The sequence below is a fragment of the Scyliorhinus torazame genome, chromosome 7, assembly GCF_047496885.1.
Source record: "Scyliorhinus torazame isolate Kashiwa2021f chromosome 7, sScyTor2.1, whole genome shotgun sequence".
Taxonomy (NCBI): domain Eukaryota; kingdom Metazoa; phylum Chordata; class Chondrichthyes; order Carcharhiniformes; family Scyliorhinidae; genus Scyliorhinus; species Scyliorhinus torazame.
Genome location: NC_092713.1, coordinates 83,480,117 through 83,508,012, shown reverse-complemented (window position 1 = coordinate 83,508,012; position 27,896 = coordinate 83,480,117). Strand labels below are relative to the sequence as shown.

Below are 27,896 nucleotides of genomic sequence, written 5' to 3'. Positions count from 1 at the left end.
GCATGCTAATATACGGAGGCTGTTGGGGGTGATGATGATGCCCCCACCGGAGGGGGAGGCGGAGATAGTGGTGGCGATGGATGCAGAGAAAGCATTTGATAGAGTGGAGTGGGACTACCTGTGGGAAGTACTGAGGAGATTTGGATTTGGAGAGGGGTTCATTAGATGGGTTCAGCTCCTGTACAGGGCCCCGGTGGCAAGTGTGATTACAAATAGGCAACGATCTGACCACTTCCGACTATATAGGGGTACAAGACAGGGATGTCCCCTGTCCCCGTTACTGTTTGCGTTGGCAATTGAGCCACTGGCCATAGCGCTGAGGGGCTCTAGGAAGTGGAGGGGGGTACTTAGAGGAGGAGAAGAGCATCGGGTGTCATTATACGCGGATGATTTGTTGTTGTATGTCGCGGACCCAGTGGAGGGGATGCCTGAGATAATGCAGACACTCAGGGAGTTTGGAGAATTTTCAGGATATAAATTGAATATGGGGAAGAGTGAACTGTTTGTGATGCACCCCGGGGAACAAGGCAGGGGAATAGACGATTTACCGTTGAGGAGGGTAACAAGGGATTTCCGGTATTTAGGGATCCAGGTGGCCAGGAACTGGGGAACCTTGCATAAGCTTAACTTGGCACGACTGGTAGAGCAGATGGAAGAGGACTTTAGGAGGTGGGACATGGCGCCCCTGTCATTGGCGGGCAGGGTGCAGGCGGTTAAAATGGTGGTCCTTCCGAGGTTTCTTTTTGTGTTCCAGTGCCTCCCTGTACTGATTACAAAGGCCTTTTTTAAGAAGGTGGACAAGAGTATTATGAGCTTTGTGTGGGCTGGAAAGACCCCATGAGTAAAGAGGGGGTTCCTGCAGCGCAGTAGGGACAGAGGGGGACTGGCACTGCCGAGTCTAAGTGATTATTATTGGGCCGCCAACGTGTCAATGATATGTAAGTGGATGAGGGAAGGGGAAGGAGCGGCGTGGAAAAGACTGGAGATGGCGTCCTGTAGGGGAACTAGCCTAAAAGCACTGGCGACGGCGCCGTTACCGTTCTCCCTGAAAAAATACACCACAAACCCAGTGGTGGTGGCAACTCTGAAAATTTGGGGGCAGTGGAGACGACATAAGGGAGTGATGGGTGCCTCAGAGTGGTCCCCGATAAGGAACAACCATAGGTTCGTCCCGGGAAGGATAGATGGGGGATTTAAATCTTGGCAGCGAGCAGGAATTGTGAAATTGAAGGACTTGTTCTTAGACGGGACGTTCGCGAGTCTGGGAGCTCTGACAGAAAAATATGGGTTGCCACCTGGGAATGCATTTCGCTACATGCAAGTGAGGGCATTTGAGAGGCAACAGGTGAGGGAATTTCCGCAGCTCCCGGCGCAAGAGATCCAGGACAGAGTGATTTCGGGGGCATGGGTGGGTGATGGTAGGGTGTCAGATATAGAAAGGGAAATGGGAGACGAGGGGGAGACGATGGTAGAGGAGCTGAAGGGAAAATGGGAGGAGGAGCTGGGGGAAGAGATTGAGGAGGGGCTGTGGGCAGATGCCCTAAGTAGGGTAAACTCTTCGTCCTCGTGTGCCAGGCTCAGCCTGATAGAATTCAAGGTTCTACACAGGGCGCATATGACTGGAGCAAGGCTGAGTAGATTTTTTGGAGTGGAGGATAGGTGCGGGAGATGCGCGGGAAGCCCGGCGAACCACACCCACATGTTTTGGTCCTGTCCGGTATTGCATGGGTTCTGGGTGGGTGTGGCAAAAGTGATTTCAAAGGTGGTGGGGGTCCGGGTCGAACCAGGCTGGGGGTTGGCTATATTTGGGGTTGCAGATGAGCCGGGAGTGCAAGAGGCGAGAGAGGCCGATGTTTTGGCCTTTGCGTCCCTAGTAGCCCGGCGAAGGATTCTACTTATGTGGAAAGAAGCTAAGCCCCCGGGTGTGGAGGCCTGGATCAATGACATGGCAGGGTTCATAAAATTGGAGCGGATAAAGTACGCACTAAGAGGTTCGGCTCAAGGGTTCACCAGGCGGTGGCAACCGTTCCTCGACTATCTCGCAGAGCGATAAGGGAAAATAGGAAAGGTAGCAGCAGCAACCCAGGGGGAGGGGGGGAGGGGGGGGGGGGGGGGCGGGGGAGGGCTCATTTGGGTCCTCAGGGGTTTTATGTGTGTGTTTATATATTAGTTATTTATATTAGATGTTACGAAGTTACTATTTTAGTTACTATTTCTGTTGTTTCTTATTTTGTTGTTGGCAGTTGCCGTTAGTTAGCATATTATTTATTTAATTATAGCCGACGCTCTGTCCAGGGCAGCCAACCCAGTGGAATTTGTCTGCCAGGTTGACGCCCATGTGGCCTTCGTGGCCTCCAATCTACCGGCCACGGATGAACGCCTCGTCCAAATTCGCCGCGAGACTGCGGCTGACCCCCTACTACAGCGGGTCATGCGCCACCTAACAGACGGATGGCTCAAGGGCCAATGCCCGCAGTTCTACAACATCAGAGAAGATCTGGCGGTAGTCGATGGTGTCCACCTGAAGCTGGACCGCATTGTTATCCCGCACAGCATGCGCTAGCTCATCTTGGAACAGCTACACGAGGGCCATCTTGGCATGGAGAAGTGCCGCCGACGGGCCCGAGAGGCAGTGTACTGGCCCGGCATCAATGACGACATCGCCAACACAGTGCTCAACTGCCCCACATGTCAGCGGTTCCAGCCGGCCCAACCACATGAGGCCCTACAGCCTCAAGAGTTGGTCACGTCCTCTTGGTTCAAGGTCGGCATCGACCTGTTCCACGCGTTGGGCAGGGACTATGTTCTGCTTGTAGACAATTTTTCAAACTACACGGAGGTGGTACGTTTTCACGACATCACATCATCTGCAGTCATCCGTGCCTGTAAGGACACCTTTGCTCGTCACGGCATCCCACTCACTGTAATGTCGGACAATGGCCCCTGCTTCGCAAGCCAGGAATGGTCCAACTTTGCCAGGAGGTACAACATTGTGCATGTGACATCCAGTCCCCTGTACTCCCAATCCAATGGCAAAGCGGAGAAGGGCGTCCACATAGTCAAATGGCTCCTCTGCAAGGCTGCCGATGCGAGATCCAACTACTACCTCGCCCTGCTGGCCTATCGCTCGGCCCCACTGTCCACTGGCCTTTTGCCAGCCCAGCTGCTCATGGGTTGCACCCTGAGGACGACGGTGCCGTCCATTCACGTCCCAGACCTCGACCACGTTCCGGTCCTTCAACGAATGCAACTGTCTCGTGCACAGCACAAGGCGGCTCATGACGCCCGTGCAGCTGATCTCCCCTGCTCTGGCTCCAGCTGACAACGTCCGCATGCATCTTCCGGATGGTGGCTGGTCTGCAACTGCTGTAGTTCTTTGGCAAGTGGCTCCCTGCTCGTTCCTGGTTCGTCTACCGGATGGTTCCATTCTGCACCATAATCGGCGTGCCCTTCGTCTCGTTCCGTGCTCGCTACGTGATCCTCCGCCAGTGCCACGCCCTCCTGTTGTCCCTGACCTGGACAATGCAGAGATTCCGGTTACTCTGCATCCTCCTCACTCTGGCGCAGTCCAGCCCACTCCTCAACTGGTGGCTCCTGACCCACCCTTGAGGCGGTCAACCAGAATTTGTCGCCCACCTCAGAGACTTAATTTGTGAACTTTGCACTAATGGACTGTTGTTGCTAACTTTTGCCTTAGTTTAATTGCTCTGTTCTATCACCTTTGCTCTTGAGTCACCAGGTATCCTTCTGATACCGCCACGTGGTTCAAGTCCGAGTAATGATCAATAATCCAATAGTAAGAGTTAAATCAAAGCACATTTATTCTATACAGTAATCAATAACATGAATAAATTCTACGTCTAAGCTACTTCCTACAACTAACAGGCCAATACTTAACTTGGAAATGGCCCACCAGGTCAGGGAAACGAATGGCCTTTGGTTCGGGTTCTGAGCCTGCAGGATTCAAAGCTGGTACAGATTGATAGCTAGGAGCGCCTATCTCGTTGCGAGCGTTGAAGTAAGACTTACGGGATGTTTCGCGATGGCTGGACTGGTCACTATCAAGGGTTGGTCTGCGTTGCTGAGTGACCCAGTCAGAAGAAGAAGCAGAAGGATGCAGGAGGATGCTGAAGGTGTGTAGAAGGGTCGATTTGAACTTGGACTCTATTCTTATAGTCCCCAGGGGCTTCCCGCCTTTCGGGGCGGACCCTGTACCTGGTTCCAAGTGATTGGACTTCGTCCCAATCACTTGGTTCGATAGTCTCCAATGCTGGAGCGATTCCTTGATCGATGGGCGGTCTTGATGTGATCGTTCACCTCCCTTTGTGTAGGCGCCGAAAAGTCTGGGTTGGCTTTGTGTGTCTAAATTGTTGCACATTGTTCCCAGGGATTGCTCATTAATATGCAGATGGCTGGTGTTTTGTTGTGCTGATGGTTACTGGTATCGATCTTGTCTGGCCTTCCCAGAGGTGAATACACAGTCTACCTGTAGCTGCTTGTTTTAGTCCTGTTGGCTGATTTTCCCATCAGCCTTTGCCGTTCGCCATTTTAAATCGGGGTTAGCCATTCTAAATCGGGAGTTAGCCATTTTAACTGGCTACAGGACTCTCTGGTCTGTTCTGTTCTTCCATTTAATTGTTCAAGTGGTTTGTATATAGTGTTCATCTCGTTATTTGTGTGACACACTCTTTTTTTCTGCACCAGGCACCTTCCCATGTAAATAGCTCAGTTTTATGTCCATAGTCCTGTAAATATTTCGCACACACGTAGTCAGGGACATTCACCACACACTATTTATTGTCACGCAGGCACATTTTTTTATAAATGTCATAATATACACCAGTATATCATGGTGCAGACACACATTGATGGACACACAGTGGGACCAATCAACATACACAACATCGCAGCCAATCACCAGTGAGAGCACACGCACTATAAAGCCAGAGGACATCAGAGTTCCCGCTTATTCGGGTAGCAGCTAGCTAGGAGCACCGAGCTCACAGCCTGCAACACAGACATTCACCATGTGCTGAGTGCGTCAACTGGTTAGGACAAGGCAAAGGTCTTTAGTTAAAGCTGGTATTGTATTTATCCACAGTTTAAGTATGTTTAAATAGTTAACCTTTCAATAAAATAGTGTTGCACTACTTCAAGTGTTGGTGACCTGTATGTGATTCAGAACACCCAACACATCAAACCCAATGTGAACTCCATGTACAAGTGATCTTGCTAGTATCCTCTGCCTCGTTGTGTCAGGCATTGAGCGACCTGGCTAGTAATCCTAAAAGAGATTGCTGGATGCTGGATGAAATACCTAGTTTTTATTTATTTGTGCCAAGGTGAAGCACATGTTCTGTTTGACTAATATGAAGACTGCAGCCCACTGTAAGTATGTTTGCAGCCCTTCACAGAATCACCACTGAGTGTCTTTCTTATGTTTTGGATGTATTTGAATCAAATTTGTCTAAATGTTGTGGGAGCAGGTATCCTGTTTGACTTTTTTCCCAAGCTGCCAACTTGATAAGCGCAGCAACTGGCCAATTCTTCATTCTCTCCAACCAGTATCCAGCAAGCTGCAGTGGGATGCCTTTTCACAAAATGGCATTGAAAGGCCCAAAGTTGAATATTGATTGTACCTCATGTGGAACAGACCGGCACAGTAACATGGTGCCTTTTTTGGACACAAATCGAATGTCTTGCATTCGAAGAAATTCAAGAAATTGACATTTCTTCCTCAAATTATTTTACGGCAATTTAAAAAATATTATGGGCAATTATTCTGAAAATCTATTAATGATGAATGTAACAATAACAAAAACAGAAATCGCTGGATAAACTCAGCTGGGCTGGCAGCATCTGTGGAGAGAAACAGTGTTACGTTTGGGATCTGGAGAAAGGTCATTTAGATCTTGAGCTGGATGCTCCGGTCCCCCAGCCGTGTGTTTCTTGGCAACACGCTGTTCGCTGGCGGTGGGATTCTCTACTCCAGCCACTTCTCAATGGAATTTCCTATTGAAACCACCCCACGCTGCCAGCAAACCCGCAGGTGGGAGTGCGCTGTCGGTGGGAACAGAGAATCCCAATTTTAAAAAAATATATAAATTTAGAATACCCAATTCATTTTTTCCAATTAAGGGGCAATTTTGTGTGGCCAATTCACTTACCCTGCACATCTTTTGGGTTGTGGGGTGAAACCCACGCAAACATGGGAAAACGTGCAAACTCCACAGTGACAGTGACCCAGAGCCAGGATCAAACCTAGGACCTCGGCGCGTGAGGCAGAAGCAGTAACCACTGCACCACCGTGCTGCCCTGAGAATCCCAATTGTTGACTGTGTTTCTCTCCACAGGTGCTGCCAGACCTGCTGCGTTTATCCAGCATTTTCTGTTTTATTTCCAGCATCCACAGTATTTTGCCTAAAACAACCAATTAGCCTTGCAACTATTTAATAGCTTCTGCACTTAAAATATATGGTTTTATTTACCTTTATTCAGCTGGGTACCCGTCACATATTGGAAGCGATGCTGACAGCAGGACATCAAATCGATACTCTCTTTATGTGTGGTGGATTGAGCAAGAATCTGCTATTTGTACAAATGCATGCAGACATTACAGGTAGGTAAGTGGGTTGTAAGGATGTGAAATAGAGGTGATGTGTCAGATTGGCTGATTAAATTCTTCTCTAAACTTTTAATTAATAAGCATAAAATGTAGCTAAAGAGAAAGAGGGAACTACCTATCATGGTGAAATGAAGGTACAGAAAAGTGTTGCACGGAATAAATAAGATACGTGCGAGAGAAGCAAATTGCTCACCCCGTTGCTGGGGAGATGCCTGTCGTGCCATTCATGGTCATTGAAGGAATGGTCAGGGGTGGCAAGTGACGCAGTGGTTAGCACTGGGTCTACGGCACTGAGGACCCGGGTTCGAATCCCGGCCCTGGGTCACTGTCCGTGTGGAGTTTGCACATTCTCCCCATGTCTGCGTGGGTTTCACCCCTACAACCCAAAGATGTGCAGGTTAGGTGGATTGGCCACGCTAAATAGCCCCTTAGTTGGAAAAAAAAATAATTGGGTACTCTAAATTTACTTTAAAAATAAATTGAAGGAATGGTCAAAATGTCACCACTGTCGAAAAGGAGGTTGTTCCCTTATGTGTTTGTTTCCTGCAGAATCTGCTCCCATGCTGGATCATGCTAACACTATTTGGAGAATCTCCCATCAGAAATGGAGTAGGTAGACTTTTTCAATTAAAAATAGAAAATGCAAAACTTCTCAGCAGGGAAGGCAGTATCTGTGGAGAAAGAAAGACCCCAATACTACCCCACAAGTTTCCTGGAGTCCGGCCAACTTTTCCAGGGCTCATGATTCACGACTCCACAGAGAAGTCGTGGACCATAGTCTGGATTTGGGAACTTTCTGACAGGTAAGTTAAAAATGAGGTCTCACACATTCTTCTAACCATGCATCTTGCCTGAGCACTTGTTTGCCTCTGTGGCCAACTCTACGCCGCCGCCATAGGTGGTGGACCGACCTCCATCCCGTTCCCCAGAAAGAAAATATGGAAATGTCCCGACTCACCTTTCCCACCTCCTTCACAAAAACCTGGCCCAACATTTCAGGTTGTGATCTTTCATCAGAAATCTGGGAAAGAGCAGAAATATATTAACTTTTCTGTAAATGAAATGGGGGAGGGTGGAAAAAGAGGAAAATAGAAGCTCTGAGATTGACAGAAAAATGGGAGAGATTCAATGACATGAGTTGGTGGGATGAAGTTAAGGGAGTGGTAATGGGACAAATAAAGGCCAGGATTCTTCATTCAACTCCGCTCAAATCGGGAATTCCGATCAGGTGGAGAATGGAGCATCACCCGAAAAATGGGTTTGTTGCCTGTTGCTATGCTCCAAACACCCCAAGCCCTGCCGTCAAAACCCGCCCCTTGCCGGCGGGAACATGTAAATCAAAGTGAAGCATGCATATGCATGCAATTAACAGCCTTGAAGGCTGAGTCTCCCCCCTCATCGGGAACTCCACTGAGTGCATTTGGTGTGAAGTTGGCCAAGCAGAGCCCTCTGCAGTGGAAACCGAGAGTGGTAAAGGTGTTAAGGGCACTGATGATATGCCCCTCTGCCACTGCCTGGCTGCTAAAGGTTTTGGGGGTTGGGTCCACCCCAGCCACCCCATCAGGCACCCCCATCAGACACACCCATCATACCACCCATCAGACACCTACACCAGTCACTCCATCAGACACCCCCATCAGACATTCCCATCAGACACCCCCATCAGATAACCCCATCAGTCAACCCCATCAGTCACCCTCATCAGTCACCCCATCAGACAGTCACCCTCATCAGACACCCCCATCAGTCACCCCCATCAGTCACCCCCATCAGTCACCCCTATCAGTCACCCCCATCAGTTACCTCCATCAGTCACCCCCATCAGTCACCCCTATCAGTCACCCCCATCAGTTACCTCCATCAGTCACTCCCAACAGTCACCCTCATCAGTTACCCCCATCAGTTACCCCCATCAGTCACCCCCATCAATCATCCCCATCAGTCACCCTCATCAGACACCCCCATCAATCACCCTCATCAGACAGCCCCATCAGTCACCCCCATCAATCACCCTCATCAGACACCCCCATCAGTCACCACCATCAGTCACCCCATCAGTCACCCCCATCAGACACCCCAGATACCCCCATCAGACACCCCATCAGTCACCCCATCAGACACCCCAGATACCCACATCAGACACCCCCATCAGTTACCCCCATCAGTCACCACCATCAGACACCCCAGATACCCCCATTAGACACCCCATCAGTCACCCCCATCAGTCACCCCCATCAGACACCCCATCAGACACCCCAGATACCCACATCAGACACCCCAAACAGATACCCACATCAGACACCCCCATCAGTCACCCCCATCAGTCACCCCCATCAGTCACCCCCATCAGTCACCCCCATCAGGCACCTCAGATACCCACATCAGACACCCCCATCAGACACCCCAAACAGATACCCACATCAGACACCCCCATCAGTTACCCCCATCAATTACTCCCATCAGACACCCTTATCAGTTACCCGCATCAGTCACTCCCATCAGACACCCCCATCAGCCACTCCTCTGAGACACCTCCATCAGTCACCCCCATCGGACACCCAATCAGACCAATCATCAGACAGCCCCATCAGACACCCCATCAGTCATCCCCAACAGTCACCCCCATCAGACACCCCCAACAGACAGCCCCATCAGACACCCCCATCAGTCACCCCCGTCAGTCACTCCCATCAGACATCCCCATCAGTCACTCCCATCAGACACCCCCATCAGTCACTCCTCTGAGACACCTCCATTAGTCACTCCCTTCAGTCAACCCATCAGACCAACCATCAGACAGCCCCATCAGTCACCCCATCAGACAGCCCCATCAGACACCCCATCAGTCATCCCCATCAGTCATCCCCATCAGACACCCCCATCAGTCATCCCCATCAGTCATCCCCATCAGTCACTTCCATCAGACACCCCCATCAGTCACTCCCATCATCATCCCCATCAGTCACTCCCATCAGACACCCCCATCAGTCACTCCTTTGAGACACCTCCATCAGTCACTCCCTTCAGTCAACCCATCAGACCAACCATCAGACAGCCGCATCAGACACCCCATCAGACACCCCATCAGACACCCCATCAGTCATCCCCATCAGACACCCCATCAGTCACCCCCATCAGTCATCCCCATCAGACACCCCATCAGTCATCCCCATCAGACACCCCCATCAGACACCCCCATCAGTCATCCCCATCAGTCACTTCCATCAGACACCCCCATCAGTCACTCCCATCAGTCATCCCCATCAGTCACTCCCATCAGACACCCCCATCAGTCACTCCTCTGAGACACCTCCATCAGTCACTCCCTTCAGTCAACCCATCAGACCAACCATCAGACAGCCCCATCAGACACCCCCATCAGTCACCCCCATCAGTCATCCCCATCAGACACCCCATCAGTCATCCCCATCAGACACCCCCATCAGACACCCCCATCAGACACCCCCATCAGTCACCCCCATCAATCACCCTCATCAGTCACCCCTTGCCATTCCCAGTTACTCAACTTGGACTTGGCTTTGACAAAGAGTCATCGGACTCGAAACGTTAGCTCTTTTCTCTCCCTACAGATGCTGCCAGACTTGCTGAGATTTTCCAGCATTTTCTCTTTCGTTTCAGATTCCAGCATCCGCAGTAACTTGCTTTTACTCAACTTGGACTGCTTGCCATAAGCTCACATTTTGTGTTGGACTGCTGTGTCCTCTACAACCTTGATATTATTTGCACCAGACATACAGAGACTGTGATGATATGCATAAAGCAATTCTGTACACAATGTTATACACGACCTCTGACCACTAGGTGGCAGTGTAAACCCACCATGTGACCCTGTGGCTGGGGAGTTGGAAGTAGGTCGTGTTGGAGGAGAGATGTATTTTGCAGTAGCTCTACAATAATTAATTAGTGTTAGTAGTTTATTATTTTATTTATCCTTGTTATCTTTATCATGCAGTTGTTCCATAATAAATTATTTAAACTAGATGTTCTGTAGTTCATCATTCACTTCGGCCAGTCTAAAGAACATGACTGAGACGACAGTAGGCAGAGAAAGAGGGAGCATGGAGGATGCATCATGGACTTCTTCTATCTAGACTGACTATCTGTGAACATGTGCTCTGGCTTTGCTGTACATAGAAGAATACTTTCACCATCATGGCTCCACCATTCCCCCCGAAGTGCTTACCATCCATGTGGGCTGGCTCTTTATGGGACCACTTGACCAAAATCCTGCAAGAATCTAAAGCCCTCTCTCATTTTCCATGCCTCAAGCCACATATTGATCCTTTCTATCTTTCTATTTCTATTCTTTCTCATGCGTGTGACAGTGAGAATAATTCAGAGGTTACTACCTTCAAAGACCTGCTTCAAAACTTTCTCCTCAGCTCCTGAAAATTTGCCTGTATGACCTCAAAACCTAGCTTCACCATGTCATTGCTACTGACTGTACCCTCTCTGTAATGTCCTTTATGTTTTTTGGATGCGCAGGAGTAAGTTATTTTGAAAAAGAACTGCATCTCTGTCCCATTTTGTGGTTATTAAGACCCTGCTAATACCATGTGAAGGAAGTGGAAATCAACTCTCTATTGGATGGGACAATTGCTCCATTGGAGAAAATGTGTTTTGTTAGCCTGTGTTCCGTGCAGCTAATTGACATGCTTTCTGCTTTTACTTTAATGTTTTGATGTTTGAACCTTAGCAAAGGTCCACAATTCCATTGTGTCCCAGAGAAGAGCCTAGAATCAAAAGGGAAAAAAATGTTTATTAATAGCACCATGGGATTAAGTTACAGCCAGACGCTATTGCTAATGCTGATAACTCTCCAGTTATGCAAACAAAACTTGGACAAAGGTCCAGATTTTGAAATGTGGAAATACCCACAAAGCAAACCTGCGATCACTGCGAGCAAAGGTCAAAAGCCTGAAACTCTTGATTGATCCTGTTTAAAAAGATTAGAAAGAGAAAATCTGGGGTTTCAGCTTTCCTCTGCATCAGCAGACTTCCCTTTGATGTGGAAACAGTTCCAGTTTTTAAATATATACTTGTGCCAACACACAAACATTTCTGAAAGTAATTGCTATTTATTTGTACTGATATTTTGAGGAAAAATAGGACCTAGTGGCTATTTTTGAAAATGTAAAGAAAATGTTCTCCTGAATAATGCTAATTTCTTTAAGCTGGACAGTTTGCATTGGAGGATATTATATACTTGAGAAGCACTATCAATGCTTTCAAAATTATCGATTGCTGGTCACAGGATTTATTATTGAAAGGGCAGAAAATAAAAATACAGAAGAAAATAGGTTAAATTAATCTAAAGGTGAATACTATGTTGAAAAGCTATTTACATAGTGCAGAAAAGAAGGAAATGTTACAAAATTATTGAGTTGAAATAAAGATTCGGAACTGTCATTTCCCCACAGGCAGTTGTTTGAAAACTGAATTTTAGTCCAGTGTGGACTCTGGAGCATATGTTCTTAATCGAGATTGCATTTATATTTGAGGCACTGCTTTTGTTTCAAGGTAATTGTTTGAGGATCGGGTTAACATTTGATCAATATTTTGAGTGATGTATATGAACAGTGTCAAATGGATTTTGAATGCATTGTGTTGTGCTTGTGTCCCAAGCAAAGAGTGGAGAACCAATGCCTTACAACTGCCCATGCCAGTTTCTTAGAATAAAATTTGGCAGTGCAAATGAGAATTCACCTTTGCTTTAAATATTGTAAAAAAAACTGTAGTGAGCTGTTTTTATGCGGCCAGCAATCTATACACCGTAATCTTTGAACGGCCGTTTTAACTTCTGTCAGGCAATCCACAGATTGCTAATGACTCCTCCATACTCTAAGTTTTCTAATATCTCCCATCATTAAATATGTACAGGAACCAGTTTTCTTTTGAAAGCTGGACCTCTGATGTTGGCACCTATCTTTCAAATGAGATGTTAAACTAGGGGCCCAGTCTTTATCACATTACTATTTGCGGGATCTTGCTATGGACAAATTGGCTGTCACATTTCCTACATTACAAAAGTAACTCTACTTCATAAGTCATTCATTGACTGTGAAATACTTTGGGATGTTCCGTGGATGTGATAGGCACAAAATAAATGCTGGTTAATTATTTCTTTCTATCTACCTTTCTATCTGTGTCCTTCTCAAAACAGGAACCAAACTTGCTCTCTGATGAGTCATCTCTTGGGTTGTCCTTTTCTAGTAGATTCTGATTATGTGTGATTCACCAGGTGTAGATTGCTCTACTTTGTCCTGGGGTGCTAGTACTTGACAGAGATGGAGCAAATAGCAGTGCTTCTTCAGAAGGAATTTCCTTTTCTCAGTGATGTTCTTCCAGGACTTCAGATGGACCTAATAAAAGGGGAGAAGAACAAGGGTCAGCATGACACAGAAAGGACAGATAGTCACAGATGTTTAGCAGCATTAGGCTGTCCTGCTTTCTGAATGTTTGATAGTTTGAGGGAATAACAAATGCCCATGCGATAAGGCAGATGTCCTGTTGAGTATCACAAGTGCTCCAACACTGCATGGCCCGATGATATCAATAGGGGCAAAGAGTGCAAGGGCAAGGAGGTTATGCTGATCCTATACAAAACATTAGTTAGACCGCAGCTGGACTATTGTGTAATCTGGACACCACACTATAGGAAGGATGCAAATGCATTGGAGAGAGTGCAGGAGAGGTTTACAAGAATTGCTCCAGATACAAGAAACTTTTTTTATGAGGATAGATTGGAGAGGTCGGGAGTGTTCTTCTTGGAGAAAAGAAGACTAAGAGGATATTTGATGGAGATGTTCAAAATCTTGAGGGGGCTGAACAGAATTGATAGTCCTGCTCGTAAAAGGATCAAGAATGCGAGAGCATGTGGGGCTAGCTTTCCTGCCCAGCAGCCGACCAATTTTGAATCTAGTTGGCTGTTGGGCAGAAATCGTAGGGAAAAACATATTCCATTAAATTTGTCAGGACCTTCCGTGTTCCTGGTTTTTCCAGGTTTTGCAAAAACTGATTCATGCCTCCTGCTCTCCCCAGATCCCCAAAATATTGGATGCATTGCTTGACTGGGCCATTCAGCTCATCTATTTCTCAATCGTAATTTTGACATAAGAATATCCAGGACTTTTTCTATTGGGTTGGATTCCTCAGCGTTATTAGTAATTCACATGTGACATCTGTCTGCAACACCATTCCCTTTATCAGCAGAAATGGTTTTGCTCCAAAAATATACAGCTGATCTTTCAATAAAGGTGCAGAATAATGTTTGTGGACACTCATTACCTCATCTATTACCTTGATCCATTAATTTTACTCTAATCTATACTGTCACTACTATTTCAAAAAACAGAAGATTGGATAGCGAGAGAGAGACCAAGGCCAGCCATTGCAGCCCTGATGGATTATCCCTTTGAGATACATAAATACAAAGATGTATTGAGAATGATGTTACTAACACCATCTTCGTGGAGCAGACCATCTGTTTCTTAAAACAAAGGTTGAAATGCCTAGACCGATCAGAGGGATCAGTGTAATAGAAACATTGTCAATGTGCTCACAATTATTGTTGCCCACTGTACTGCACACAACTTTGCATTACAAAGACTGTTACCTGGAAAAAGGAAAAGACCAACAAGTGGCAATCAGACTCAGAAAATTACTCTGACCAAGAGACAGAACAAATATCTGGGCAATCAGCTATTTACTCAACAAGAATCTTCAGGCAAACTTTAACTGTAAATACCTCCAGTTAAGTGCTTGCAGTAGCTACATATGCCTTTTACTGATGCACATATGCTTAAAATTTGAACCATTTAAACAATCAGTACTATTATCCACAAACTTCACATCAGCATCCTAGAATAATACAGCATTCCTGCAGAACAATGTTTTTCATCTGTATCTCAAATCAAGCATCACAACACATTTGAATAGCAGTTCCCCAAATGTTATTCACCTAACAGTGTGTTCTAGTGTTCTGTATATTTTATTCTGGAGCTTACCATTTTTGAGAAGTATATGGTGTGCATTTTTTACTTCCAGAACATATGCTTCTTTTAGGTAATGCCCAGTTGAGAGGAAGAGGTGAGATGCAGGGCTGTTAGATGTCAGTGCCGTATTCTAGAAGTGGAGATCATTCCTTGTCCTTACAGTGGATTAGTAAACGATTTACAGCTGCAAGAAACACGGGTATCATTACAACGTCAGCCAGAGACAGTGGAACAGGGCAGCTGGCATTACCCTGAGGGGCATCTCCATCAAATAAATTATAGGGATTTGGTGAGACCACACCTGGAGTGCTGTGTACTCCAGTTTTGGTCTCTGTAATAACCTGCATGGGGCACATCCAGCTGGGGATGATTGTTTCCCCTTGCTCATTGGGACTGCGTGCTCCCCTGCTATGGGTGGGGTAGCTTATCAGCACTGGTATGAAAGGTCGACCAGTATGGAGTCGACCAGAAAGGAGAGAGGACCCAGTGAGGTGAAACCAGGCATCGTGTAGATGATATTGTTGTTCAATAAATGTCTTTACTACAATTTGCTGTGGACTTCCCATGTCTTATTAAATTCTCCTTATCCAATCCTAGAGAATGTCTTTTGTTCTCTGTCGTTTAGAAGAATGAGAGATTCTCATTGGAAGGTATGAAATTCCTGGAGGGTTTGTTGGTATAGGTGCTGAGAAAGTGTTAACCCTGGCAAGGCTGTAGCTGTGGGTCAGGCTCAGAAAAAGAGATGGCCATTCAGGAGGGGCTGTTCAAACTGAAGAATTGCCAGCCTTCTGATTGGCCAGCAGTCTCTGGAGGTGGAAACCCCTTCTTTAAAGAGACAAAGAGCCCTTACACCAGGCAGTTAAGTGCCTGGTTGCCAAGCAATGGCAATGGGACTTGTGGAAATGGGCATGGCAAGGTTGCCCCATGGCTGTCTGGAACTTTGCAACCATTAAATTCAACCATCTGTGTTTCACCAAGTTGAAACTGATTTAACAACCTCCAACATTTAGAAATCTGCTTTGTTCGCACAATATCACTGACCTCCTTGTGCTCCTGTCACATCATTCTCAAAGGGTTAGAACAGCTGTACCAAAATCTAAATGAACTGACCTTGGGTTATAAAGGTTCACAGTCAGCACCCGCGGAACAGCAATTATGACACCACGGCGCTAAGAAAGCATTATCATTACATTCTGAAGTAGTTTAAAAGTCAACAAGACCATATAAAATCATCTTTACATGGGTCTGTTAAACTGGATAATCTTCAGGGGTACACACAAATTCTTCAGCCCATTTTGCATCTGCTGTTTTTGCTTTCCAGCTAAAGCTGCTTTTCCATGCTGAGAGGAAAGGCCACTGTTCTTCTCTGAGTCCCGAAGGTGAATTTTGCAAGTTAGTTGACAGCTACGCACAATTCTCTTCAATAGATTTGGTTGGATCATGTTCAGGGTCAGGAACCTTGGCTGATTTTCTTCCTTCCAAAACATAGGGGTAGGAAATTAGATGATCCCCACTGCCACCCTGGCTATAACTAGCGAATGCAGGAAAGGCCAGCACTGCAAAATTCAGCACCATAGCACCTTTGGGTTTTGCACTTTAGGAACTGTTTGGGGAATATAAGAAACAAGGAACAGGAGCAGACCATCATGTCTCTCAAGCCTGCTCCATCATTTAATAAGATCATGGCCGATCTGATTTTGGCCTTAACTCAACTTTCCTGCCTGTTTCACTGTCTTTTTTTAAAAATTTAGTGTAGCCAATTAATTTTTTCCAATTAAGGGGCAATTTAGCGTGGCCAATCCACCTAGCCTGCATATCTTTGTGTTGTGGGGGCGAAACCCACGCAAACACGGGAGAATGTGCAAACTCCACACGGACAGTGACCCAGAGCCGGGATCAAACTTTGGACCTCGGCGCCGTGAGGCTGCAGGGCTCACCCACTGCGCCACCGTGCTGCCCTGTTTCACTGTCTTAATTATCAATCAAAAACCTGTCTGTTTCAGCCTTGAATATATTCCAATGATCCAGCCTCCACTGTTCGCTGGAGAAAAGAATTCCTAACACAAATGATCCTCTGAGAGAAGACATTTCTCCTCAAGAAGTTAAAAATGGTGGGTGGCTGCAGCTTCCAGCTCATCCTAAGCCATTCCCTAAATAGGAAAGGTACACTCCATGCGCTGGGAGTAAGCAGAGTGAGCAGTCAATGTCCCACCCATTGATTCAACACCCTTCCCACTATTTTGGATTTCACCACTCCTGTTAATGCCCTCTCTCAAACACACATTTGAATATGTGTCCGGTTGCATGACTGGAACTGGACAAAAAAAACATAAAATACTCCATAGAATGCTCAGCCAATTACTCTTATGTATATCCACAGAGCATGCCTTGTGGGAGTCTTTGCTCAACTTAGTACTCTCAGTGGCTGCAATAGGCTGGTAGAGGGCTGTTGAGTTTTGAAGGAAGAGACTGCAGATGGCCTTGTGGTCCACCCTCGAGCAGCTCTAGACCCTGAGGGCTCAACTCCAGCATGGAGTGCAGCTGTCTGAGCTGGGGGGCCGGTTGACTGACTAGCAACGGATGGAGCACTGGCAGCGTAGCAATGGTGGCAACACAGATGTTATCATCCTAAGTGAGAACAATGGGTTTGTGCAGCATAGAGTCACTGCCATTACCCCAGCGTAGTGCCTCAGCAATCCTGGTGATATGCTGGACGGCAGATTGCTGGACTGCTCTGAGACCCGACAAAACTCTTTAAACATTGGCATTTGCAACCATGATAGAAGCAATTTGAACCTGCATGATATCAAGCTGACAACAAGCAGAGACTTTACAAACTCCCGTCAGAACTTTCACTGAAGCTCTCAAATGTTGCAGGGTTCTTCCTGAGACCACAACCATCAGATGGTACATCACAGTTCAGTCCACAGATGTTGTCATGGAGTTGGCCATCACTCACATGCTGGAAATTGTGCAATCCAAATACTGCATGTAACCTTGCAGTAACATTGGAGTTGTAATCATCCATGCTCTTTGACAGTAACAACAAATATCTTGCACGACTGCCAATGCACCAAGCACCTCTGAGTGCATTCCCATCAGCCTTTTCCTATATCCTGTCCCAATGAAGTCCTCGTCTGAGGCCCGTGCAACAGAGCTCGTCTCTCACCTTTCCCTGCAGTTAGTTGGCACATATGCTAACTTTTTCCCCTGGCCTGCCTGCAACTTACTTGTACCTCTACTTCACCATGTACAGATCCTGACTCAAGACTACCCTCTGAAGTACACGTTGTACTTCTGAGCTGGTGACAGTGAGTGTCAGATCAAGCAATGGTGTTTCTTCCTCAGAGGTCTGTTCCCCCTAACGACCTTCAGTTGAAGGTTCTCTTGGACAGCCTGATTTGACCTCCCACCTTCTGCTCGCATGGTTCTTGAAGGACATCAGAGATGCAGCCAACTGCCATGTGACAGAGTTCACCTCAGCCATTATTCTGTGGAGAGTGAAGAGCCAACCACCTCATGGAATTCTGATTCTTGGTTGCCTTAAAGGTGGGCAACATCATTCTACTGCTGCAGTAGTGTCAAAACAATAAGGAAATTCACTTCCAAAGAAGGTGAAGAACAGCTATGACAAAGGAGCTACAAATTATGGGGGGTGGGGGGAGTGGATTTGAAATGTGGAAAAAATTGCACTGATCAATATTTGGTAACTGGAGGGCATAAATTTAGGATGATCACCAAGAAAATATTGGTAGAAGTTAATACTGGGGCAACAGTTGCATGTGGCATATAGTAACAGATTGTTGATGCTTTTAAACAGTGGTTGCTGTCGACTGGCTGATAATAGTAGACTAGATACAAACAATTCTGGGTTCAGTCGGAAGCATTCTCAAAATTTAAGAAAACTGTTGGATTTATACATTATGTTAAGGTGTGTTCACTGATTTAAATGTACACCATGATCATTTTATAACCTTAGACAGTAAATATATTATAAATATAATAGGCAGCAGCTGCGTGTTGCACAGGGACAGAATCCCCTTTTATCAGGATTAGTATCATGCTACCATGTAATCTATATAATTGCTATTTAGAACTTCATGCAGAATGTACTTTTTTATCTAGGGTATTGGCAGATAGAGTGGAAACTGTGTAGCATGCCTAAAATGCACTCTCAGCCCTACAGGGAGGCTTAGGCTTGTCTGTGCATGTGGCTTTTATCAGATTGTTTGAAAAAGGATCTCTCACAAGACTCCTGTCTATCATTTATCATGTGCTGCGCATTCGTTTTCAGATTTAAGTTGCTTGAACAGTAAAGCGTTTACGTATCCTGCCTCTTTCAACTACACAATTGTGCAATCATAGACATAAAGGGAATTTGTGGAGTGCAATTTAGAATTAAGATTCATCCTTTATTTTTCCGGACGTAAAATCAACAGGTAATAATAATATGTGGGGAGTCCCATATCCTTATAAGAATACAGTGCAATAAGCCATGCTCCGAATGTTCCTGTGCCCCAAGAGAATCTCCTGTCTATTGCTTGTCAGTTCTTTTTATTCCGTTGTCAGAATTGGTTACATTTGTGCAAGTTTGGTAATTCGGAGAGGAAAGGAATATCAGGCTTTGGTCTACGGACACAGGTTTAAGCATGTTTCATGAACAGTTTAACCCGTTTCTGATAGTAAAATGAAACCATTTTATTCTGTGTCCTATTTTGGCTTTAGAATTTGTAGACGTCATGAGAGGGTTTGACTTATAGTGCCTCCAATATCATTTCATGCCTTTTCGGTTTTGGAAAGAAGAAACTGTCAAGCAGGGAGTATAAAGTGGTGCACCAACTTGCCGAGCTGTGTAATGGTGTAAGGTGGATTAGTAACCACAATGCACTGAGCCGAGTATCTGCTGTCAGCTTGTGACAAGAGAAGGTGCAGAACAGAGGCCAGACTCTTCAGGGAACTGGAGGAAATTTGAGGGAAAGTGACCCTTTGCTACTTTTGTGTATCTTGTAATGTTCATTAGTGGAGCTGGCTTGTTTTTGCTAACCAATGCTACTTCGTTGGGGAAAGGATATAGTTTAAAGCAGGAAGTATTCAAACAAAGAAAAAAATACGAGAACATTTGAAAATGGAACTGTTTAACTAGAATTGATGCAAAAGTGTTTCGCAAATCAGGAATTGTATTTATGTGGCAGCTTTAACAGAGAAATATATCTAAAGGTGCTTCACATAAATGTAATCACACAAAATGGACACTGAGCCAAAGAAGGAGTTATTAGGAGTGGAGACTAAAACCTTGGTGGCATGAAGGTTAGCACTGATGCCTCACAGCACCAAGGACCCGGGTTCAATTCTGGCCTAAGGAGACTGTGTGGAGTTTACATGTTCTCCCCGTATCTTTTCATAAATTATTGTCACAAGTAGGCTTGCATTAACATTGTAATGAAGTTATTGCAAAAATCTCCTCGTCGCCACACTCCGGCACCTGTTCTGGTACGCTGAGAGAGAATTCAGAGTATCCAATTCACCTAACAAGCACGTCTTTCAGGACTTGTGGGAGGAAACCGGAGCATCCAGAGGAAACCCACGCAGACACAGGGAGAGCATGCAGACTCCACACAGACAGTGACCCAAGCCGGGTATCCAACCTGGGACCCTGGCGCTGTGAAGCAACAGTGCAAACCCCTGTGCTACCGTATCTGTCCAAAGATAGGCAGCTTAGGTGAGGTTACGGAGATAGGGTGGAGGAGTGGGGCTAGATGGGGTGCTCTTTCAGACGGTCAAAGCAGACGCGATGGGCTGAATAACCGCCGTCTGTACTGTAGGGATTCTATGGATGTGTGGAATATATGTCAAAAGAAGTGGGTTTTAAGGAGGATCTTAAAAGCGGTCAGTGAGGTGGAGCGATGGACAGCTTAGTGACAGGAATAGAGGGTAAAATTATGTCACGGCATTGGGGATCTTATCAGCAGACAGCCAGCAGGAAACCTATGCTGCCTCGCTTTTGGAAGCCCCATGAAACCACAAATGAATCAGGTAGTGGTCAGGCCAGTGGTGGGCCTTCCCATGGAATCAAGACCTCTGGCTGAAGTTTCGCCTACTAAGAACTGCCAGCAATAAAAAGCCAGAAGCTCTTGTACTCAGTTGAGAAATTGGGGAGGCTGTGGCTGCTTCCAGAAGGCAAGGCAACAGAGTCCCAGGATCCACGAGTGATCCAGGCCATTAGTTAATCATGTGGGGGGACAGCATTCACTTGATCAGGCACTGAATACAAAGAGGTGGCAAGCTGACTATGGATGCTGCATGGCGACAGGCTCACCCAGCACTGGGTTAATCCTGGATTAATAAGGGGTGAGACCTTTATGTGGTCATTAATTGGCTATTTAAAGGCCTCAATTGATGGTGGAGCAGGAAGCTAGGCCATGGGCCTTCCCACCCAGAACTTAATTGTGACAGAAGAGGGAAGGTGGAGAGGTTCCAGTAAGCCACCATCCCTTTTGATTACATGCCCTTCCTGCCTCCATGGTTGCCACCAGCTAGAGCAGAAGATTCCACCCAGCGATTTCAGAGAGTGAAGTCGGGGTGGAGGAGGTTACAGAGATGAAGAGGATCGAAGCCAGAAAGGGATTTACCTCATTTGAGAAATTTTAATTCAGGGCAATGAGGTCTTGAAAAAAGGGATATTTTACAATATAAAATGGCATGGCAATCTGAAAGGGAAGTTAAATGGTTAGCAGTTTAGTGGATGATGCGCAATCAATTGCACACACGCAGATTGGGTACAACTGAGGCTTTATTGCAGTCGGATGCGTGGCCTCCTGCTGCAGCTGGCGAAATGACAGGGCAATGGAGGTCATGCATATTTATACAGTTCTTAGTGGGTAGAGCCAGCCATCAGGGGCTACCGGCGAACCTGTAGTGCAGGTCCTACCTTACATCCCCTAATACAGTGGTTCACCACATTCACCCCCTGTTAAAAATGAGTCCGGCGGGGGTGATGTGAAACTATATACAATTAGTGCAATTATGTACAGTGTTAAGAAAAAAGAAAAAGTCCATGTTGACGGTCCAGAGTCATTCAAAGGTTCAGCTGATCCGGTGCTTTGGTGCTTCGTTGGGAGCGGCGTAACGGTGGCAGCGAAGTCGCTCCTTGCGGTGGTGGAGGTGGCACCGATGGCGGTGGTGGTGATGCTGGCCAGTCATCGGAGAACTCCGGGAGCGTGCCAAAGTCCACTTCGTCCTCTTGTGCGGAAAGGGGGGGGGGGGTTGGTCTGGTGGGGTCAGTGTTGGCGGCGCGGTGGGAGGGGGGGGGGGGGCGCATGGGTGGGGAAGTGTGTTGGGGTGGAAGCTGATGGTGCCAGGTCCCTGAGTGAGACAGTATCTTGGCGGCCGTCGGGGAACCCAACGTAGGCATATTGAGGGTTGGGTAGAGCAGGTGAACCCTGTCCTCCAAGGGGTCCACCTTGTGGAGTCGGACGTGCCTACAGAGAAGGACGGTCCTGGCGCTGCGAGCCAAGTCGGGAACGACACCCCGGATGTGGACTTCCTGGAGAAGGTAAAAACACGTTCATGGGGGTGTGTTATTAGTGGCGGTGCACAATAGTGACCGGATGGAATGTAGAGCGTCAGGGAAGACCTCCTGCCAGCGAGTTGCTGGGAGGTTTCTGGACCGTAGGGCCAGCTGGACGGCCCTCCAAACCGTCCCATTCTCCCGTTCTATTTGCCCGTTTCCCCGGGGGTTGTAGCTGGTCGTCCTGCTGGAGGCTATACCCCTGCTGACCAGGAACTGACGCAGCTCATCGCTCATGAATGAGGATCCCCTGTCACTGTGGATGTAAGCGGGGAAACCTAACAGAGCAAAGATGGTGTTGAGGGCTTTGATGACGGTGGCAGACGTCATATCGGGGCATGGGATGGTGAAGGGGAATCTGGAGTACTCATCGACCACACTGAGAATGTACGTGTTACGGTCGGTGGAGGGGAGGGGCCCTTTGAACTCCAGGCTGAGGCGTTCAAAGGGGCAGGAAGCCTTCACCAGGCGCGCACGGTCCGGCCGGTAGAAGTGCGGCTTGCACTCTCACAGACCTGGCCATCCCTGGTGACTGTCCTTACTTCCTCGACGGAGTAGGGCAGATTGCGAGCTTTGACCAGATGGTACAATCGAGTGACCCCCGGGTGATAAAGGCTGTCGTGTAGGGCCCGGAGTTGGTCCACTTGTGCGCTGGCACATGTACCTCGGGAGAGGGCGTCTGGGGGCTTGTTGAGTTTACCAGGGCGATACAAGATCTCGTAATTATAGGTGGAGAGCTCAATTCTCCACCGCAAGATTTTATCATTTTTGATCTTGCCCCGCTGTGTGTTATTGAACATGAAGGCTACCGACCATTGGTCAGTGAGGAGAGTGAATCTCTTACCGCCAGATAATGACTCCAATGCCGCACAGCTTCAACGATAGCTTGGGCCTCCTTTTCGACGGATGAGTGTCGAATTTCAGAGTCATGAAAGATGCGGGAAAAGAATGCCACGGGTCTGCCTGCCTGGTTTAGAGTGGCGGCAAGGGCGACGTCTGAAGCGTCGCTTTCTACTTGAAAAGGCAGCGACTCGTCCACTGCACGCATCCCGGCCTTGGCGATGTCTGCTCTGATGCGGGCGAAAGCATGTTGTGCCTCGGCCGCAAGGGGGAATTGGGTGGACTGAATGAGTGGGCGGGCCTTTTCCGCATAGTTTGGGGGACACTGGGCATAATGGGAAAAGAGCCCCAGGCAGCGTTTGAGGGTGTTGGGGCAGTGGGGGAGGGGAAGCTCCATGAGGGGGCGCATGCGGTCGGGGTCGGGCCCGAGAAGTCCGTTTTGGTCTATATAGCCGAGAATGGCTAACCGGATCGTGCTGAACACACACTTCTCTTTGTTGTAGGTCAGGTTGAGAAGAGTGGCAGTGCAGACAAATTTTTCGAGGTTGGCATCGTGGTCCTGCTGGTCATGGCTGCCGATGGTGACATTATCTAAGTACGGAAAGGTGGCCCGCAAATGGTACTGGTCGACCATTCGGTCCATCTCACTTTGGAAAACCGAGACCCCGTGTGTGACGCCGAAAGGGACCCTAAGGAAGTGGTAGAGGCGACCGTCCGCCTCGAAGGCCGTGTATGGATGGTCCGACTTCCGGATGGGAAGCTGGTAGGCGGATTTCAGGTCAATTGTTGAGAAGACCCAGTACTGCGCAGTCGGATTGACCATATCAGATATGCGTGGGAGGGGGTACGGGTCGAGCTGCGTGTACCGATTGATGGTCTGGCTGTAGTCCACGACCATCCTGTGTTTCTCCCCAGTTTTGACCACTACCACTTGGGCTCTCCAGGGGCTGTTGCTGGCCTCAATAATACCCTCCTTAAGCAACCGCTGGACTTCGGACCTGATGAAGGTCTTGTCCTTGGTGCTGTACCATCTGCTCCTGGTGGCAACAGGCTTGCAATCTGCAGTTAGATTGGCAAAAAGGGAGGGGGGATCGACCTTGAGGGTCGCGAGGCCACGAACGGTAAGGGGAAGGGGGGTAAGGGCCCGCCGAATTTGAGTGTGAGGCTCTGGAGATTGCACTGGAAGTCCAGGCCCAACAGGAGTGCGGCGCAGAGATTAGGAAGGACATAGAGACGGAAGTTACTAAATTCTACGCCCTGGACCGTGAGGGTGACTGTACAAAAGCCTCGGATCGGGACGGAGTGGGATTCGGATGCAAGGAAATCCTTTGGTTGGCAGGGTGGACCGCGAGGGAGCAGCGCCTTACCGTATCTGGGTGTACGAAGCTTTCGGTGCTCCCGGAGTCCAGCAGGCACGAGGTCGCATGGCCATTGATATTCATCGTCGGCGACGCGGTGGCCAGGTTGTGCGGGCAAGATTGGTCCAGCGTCATCGAAGCGAGCTGCGGGTAGTCGTCGGATGCTTCGGGTGGCGAGTGTGTGCGGTTCCGATCTCAGGATGTTCGGAGACCCTGTGGGAGACAAAATGGCGGCGCCCATGGTGCGCACATTGCGGGGTCAGGACAAGATGGTGGCATCCATGGTGCGCACATTGCGGGGTCGGGACTAGATGGCGGCGCCCATGGGGCGCACGTGGCCGAAGGGGGACAAGATGGTGGCGCCCATTGGTCGCACATGGCCCCGGGAGGAGAAGATGGCGGTTCCAATCATGCGTTTAGAGTGGGGGAGGGCGCGATAGCGGGCACGATCGCAGCGACTGCGCAGGCCTGGCACACAGCCGCAAAGTGGCCCTTCTTACTGCAGGATTTACAAACGGCAGTGCGGGCCGGGCAGTGTTGGCGGGGGTGCTTCTGCTGACCGCAGAAGTAGCAGCGGGGACCCCCGGGGTGCGCAGATCGGCATGCGGCGCAGGCGTATTGGGAAGGCAGGGCCCCAGCTGAGGAGATCGCCGGTGGGGTCCAGGAGGGGTAGGAAGGGGTAGAAGGGTGGGTGGCGGCGGGGGGGGGGGGGGGGTAAGATTGTACATTACGGAATGCGACCGTCATGGAGAGCACCAAGGTTTTTGTCTCCGCCAGTTCGAGCGTGGCCCCTTCCAGTAATCGTTCTCGGATGTGGTCCGACACAATCCCCGTCACGAAAGCATCGCGCATGAGGAGGTTCGCGTGTTCAGCGGCCGTAACAGCCTGACAGTGCCAGACGAGTGGAATAAGGGCACGCCAGAAGTCTTCGATGGACTCACCAGGTAGTTGCAAGCGGGTGGCGAGTACATGCCTGGTGAAGAGCGTGTTTGCCTTCTGAGCATAGTGTTCTTTAAGGAGTTCCATTGCTTTCGCGTAATTCGTGGCATCTTGGATCAACGGGAACACACTGCAGCTCAGTCTGGAGTACAGGACGTTTATCTTCTGAGCCTCCGTTGGCGCGGGGTCCGCAGCGTTGATGTAGGCCTCAAAACATGCTAGCCAGTGAGTAAACTCTTTTCTGGCGTCGGGCGAGTGCGGGTCCAGCTGCAGGCGATCGGGTTTGATTCTGATATCCATTCTGTTGAAAAATCTGACTGCAATAAATTGATGCGCAATCAATTGCACAAAGACGCAGATTGGGTACAACTGTGGCTTTATTGCAGTCAGGTGCGTGACCTCCTGCTGCAGCTGGCGAAATGGCAGGGCAATGGAGGTCATGCATATTTATACAGTTCTTAGTGGGCGGAGCCAGCTGGCACGGACTACCGGCGAACCTGTAGTGCAGGTCCTATCTTACATCCCCTAATACAGTGGTTCACCACTGTGGAAAATGGGTCTCATTTGCAAAATAAGCTCGGAAAGAGTAAAAAGATTGATAGAAGGGGAACGAGATAACAATGCAGGTTCAGGGAAGGTCAAGTGGTCTTGTACGAAAGAGTCTGCTGGTCATGTATGCAGCAGACGCAGCTAAAAAATGATCTCAATCTTAGTGACAAAGAGATGGATGAGCTTCTCACACGTCTGGTTGGAGGGGAGGATGGTGCAGTTCAAGAAGGTGATAGATAGTGGAGAAAAGGAACCGGGCATTATCTTTGCTCTCCAGGGTAATCTGAATTGGTGAAGAGTTATGGGCAGAGCATGTGCTTGATGTGGTCCAGCCAAATCTCTGTTGGATAGAAAAATTAGTTGTCAGATGCAAGTAGGATTAATGACATGGCATATAATCACTGGATTGCTGCTTTTTACTTCTGTGACATGACCCAACCTCTGCTACTTCTTCTGCCACTCACCTTGATGACATTCTTATTCATTGTTTTATTATTTCTAAACTTTACTACTCCAGTGTCCATCTTGCTGGCCTCCCACCTTTCATAGACTCTAACTTATCCTAAACATTAGTTTACTGGACCCTATCCTGCTCGTCCACAACCCAATCCTCACTGACACCAAGATATTTAATTTAAAATGCTCATCCATATCCTTCAAACCCTTCATGGCCTTGACTCCCACATTCTATCTCTTCAACTTTGTCTTGTTTTGTAATCTCTCTCACTCTATTGGGTCTCCAACTTTTGCTTCTTGCACAATCCTTCCCTTCATTCCACCATTTACAGCAGAGCCTTCAATTTTCTTGGCCCTACTATCAATACTACTCTGTTTCCCTCTCATTCGTTAAAAAGATTCTCAAAACCCAACTTTTCAGCTAAGCTTTCTTTTCACCTATTATGCTGGCTTAATTTCTCCACAGTTTGGTATCCATTTCCCCCAACTATTTATTATTTGCTTATTACATTCAATCCACTATATAACACATGCTTTTAGTGGAATGGGATAGAGGCCAAAATGCTTACCTTGCAGAGGCTAAAACAAGAATCCACATGATGGTCCAAACAGTTGGCTAATAGTAAACACAAATGTTGCTATATCTGTACAGCAACAGCCAAAAACTACAACGGTGTCAATGTGAATGTCTGCTATGGTTTGCTTTCAGGATCAAAAATCCCTGAAAGCTCCAACTTAGGCAAAAAGGAAAACATATTCCTTTGGCTGTTCATAATAATATAGACCATTCTTTAAAAATCTACTGTAAAATGTGATTCCACAATTCGGCATCACTTGCTGAGCAATGCTGAGTGCACTAATAGTACACCAACAACCAATTTAAGATAATCGGTGGTGCTCATAATGTGGCTCATGCAAGATTGCTCGAACCAACTTTCATACGCAAGGAGCTTTTCTCACCAAACAAATGTCACATGTTCAAGTCTTGTGACTCTTCAAAATGACATGGAGGCTTAGGGAGCATATTTCCCCCGCTGCTTTCTCAATGGCATTGCCTCAGCCAACCAAAGTCAACTTGCCAACCGATCGACCCCCTCTTTTCCTGTAGTAAAGCATGTTATGATCTTTTGAAATTTGGCATTCTTGTTTTTGTGCAAGACATGAAACTTAGAAAATATGGGCGGGATTCTGCGACACCCCCCCCGCCGGGGGGCGTTGGCAGCAGACCCCCCCCCCCCCCCCCCCCCCCAGCAATTCTCAGGGCCCCGATGGGTTGAGCGGCTGTCCATCTTTGGCCAGTCCCGCCGGTGTGAATCACTCAACTCAGGCACCTGGCAATTGAGTATGCGTGGGCGGTCCTAGGGGGGGGCGCGGGGGGATCCGACCCCGGGGGGCCCCCATGGTGGCCTGGCCCACGATCGGGACCCATCGATCTGCGGACGGGCGTGTTCCGTGGGGGCACTCTCTTCCGCGCTGGTCCCTGTCGGGCTCCGCCATGGCCAGCGCAGAGAAGAGACGCATGTGCCAAAATACGCCGGCCGGTCTGC

At 47.9% G+C, this 27,896-nt stretch overlaps 1 protein-coding gene across 7 annotated transcripts in view; it reads left to right on the top strand.

Moving 5' to 3' along the window:
- Positions 1–27,896, top strand: part of fggy (FGGY carbohydrate kinase domain containing) — a 554,287-nt gene that overhangs the window by 362,778 nt on the left and 163,613 nt on the right. For all 7 annotated transcript variants that reach the window (XM_072510992.1, XM_072510995.1, XM_072510990.1 and 4 more), the window contains one exon: positions 6,499–6,619. In XM_072510992.1, coding sequence (XP_072367093.1) covers positions 6,499–6,619 — 121 coding nt within the window. The remainder of the gene's footprint in view (positions 1–6,498; positions 6,620–27,896) is intronic.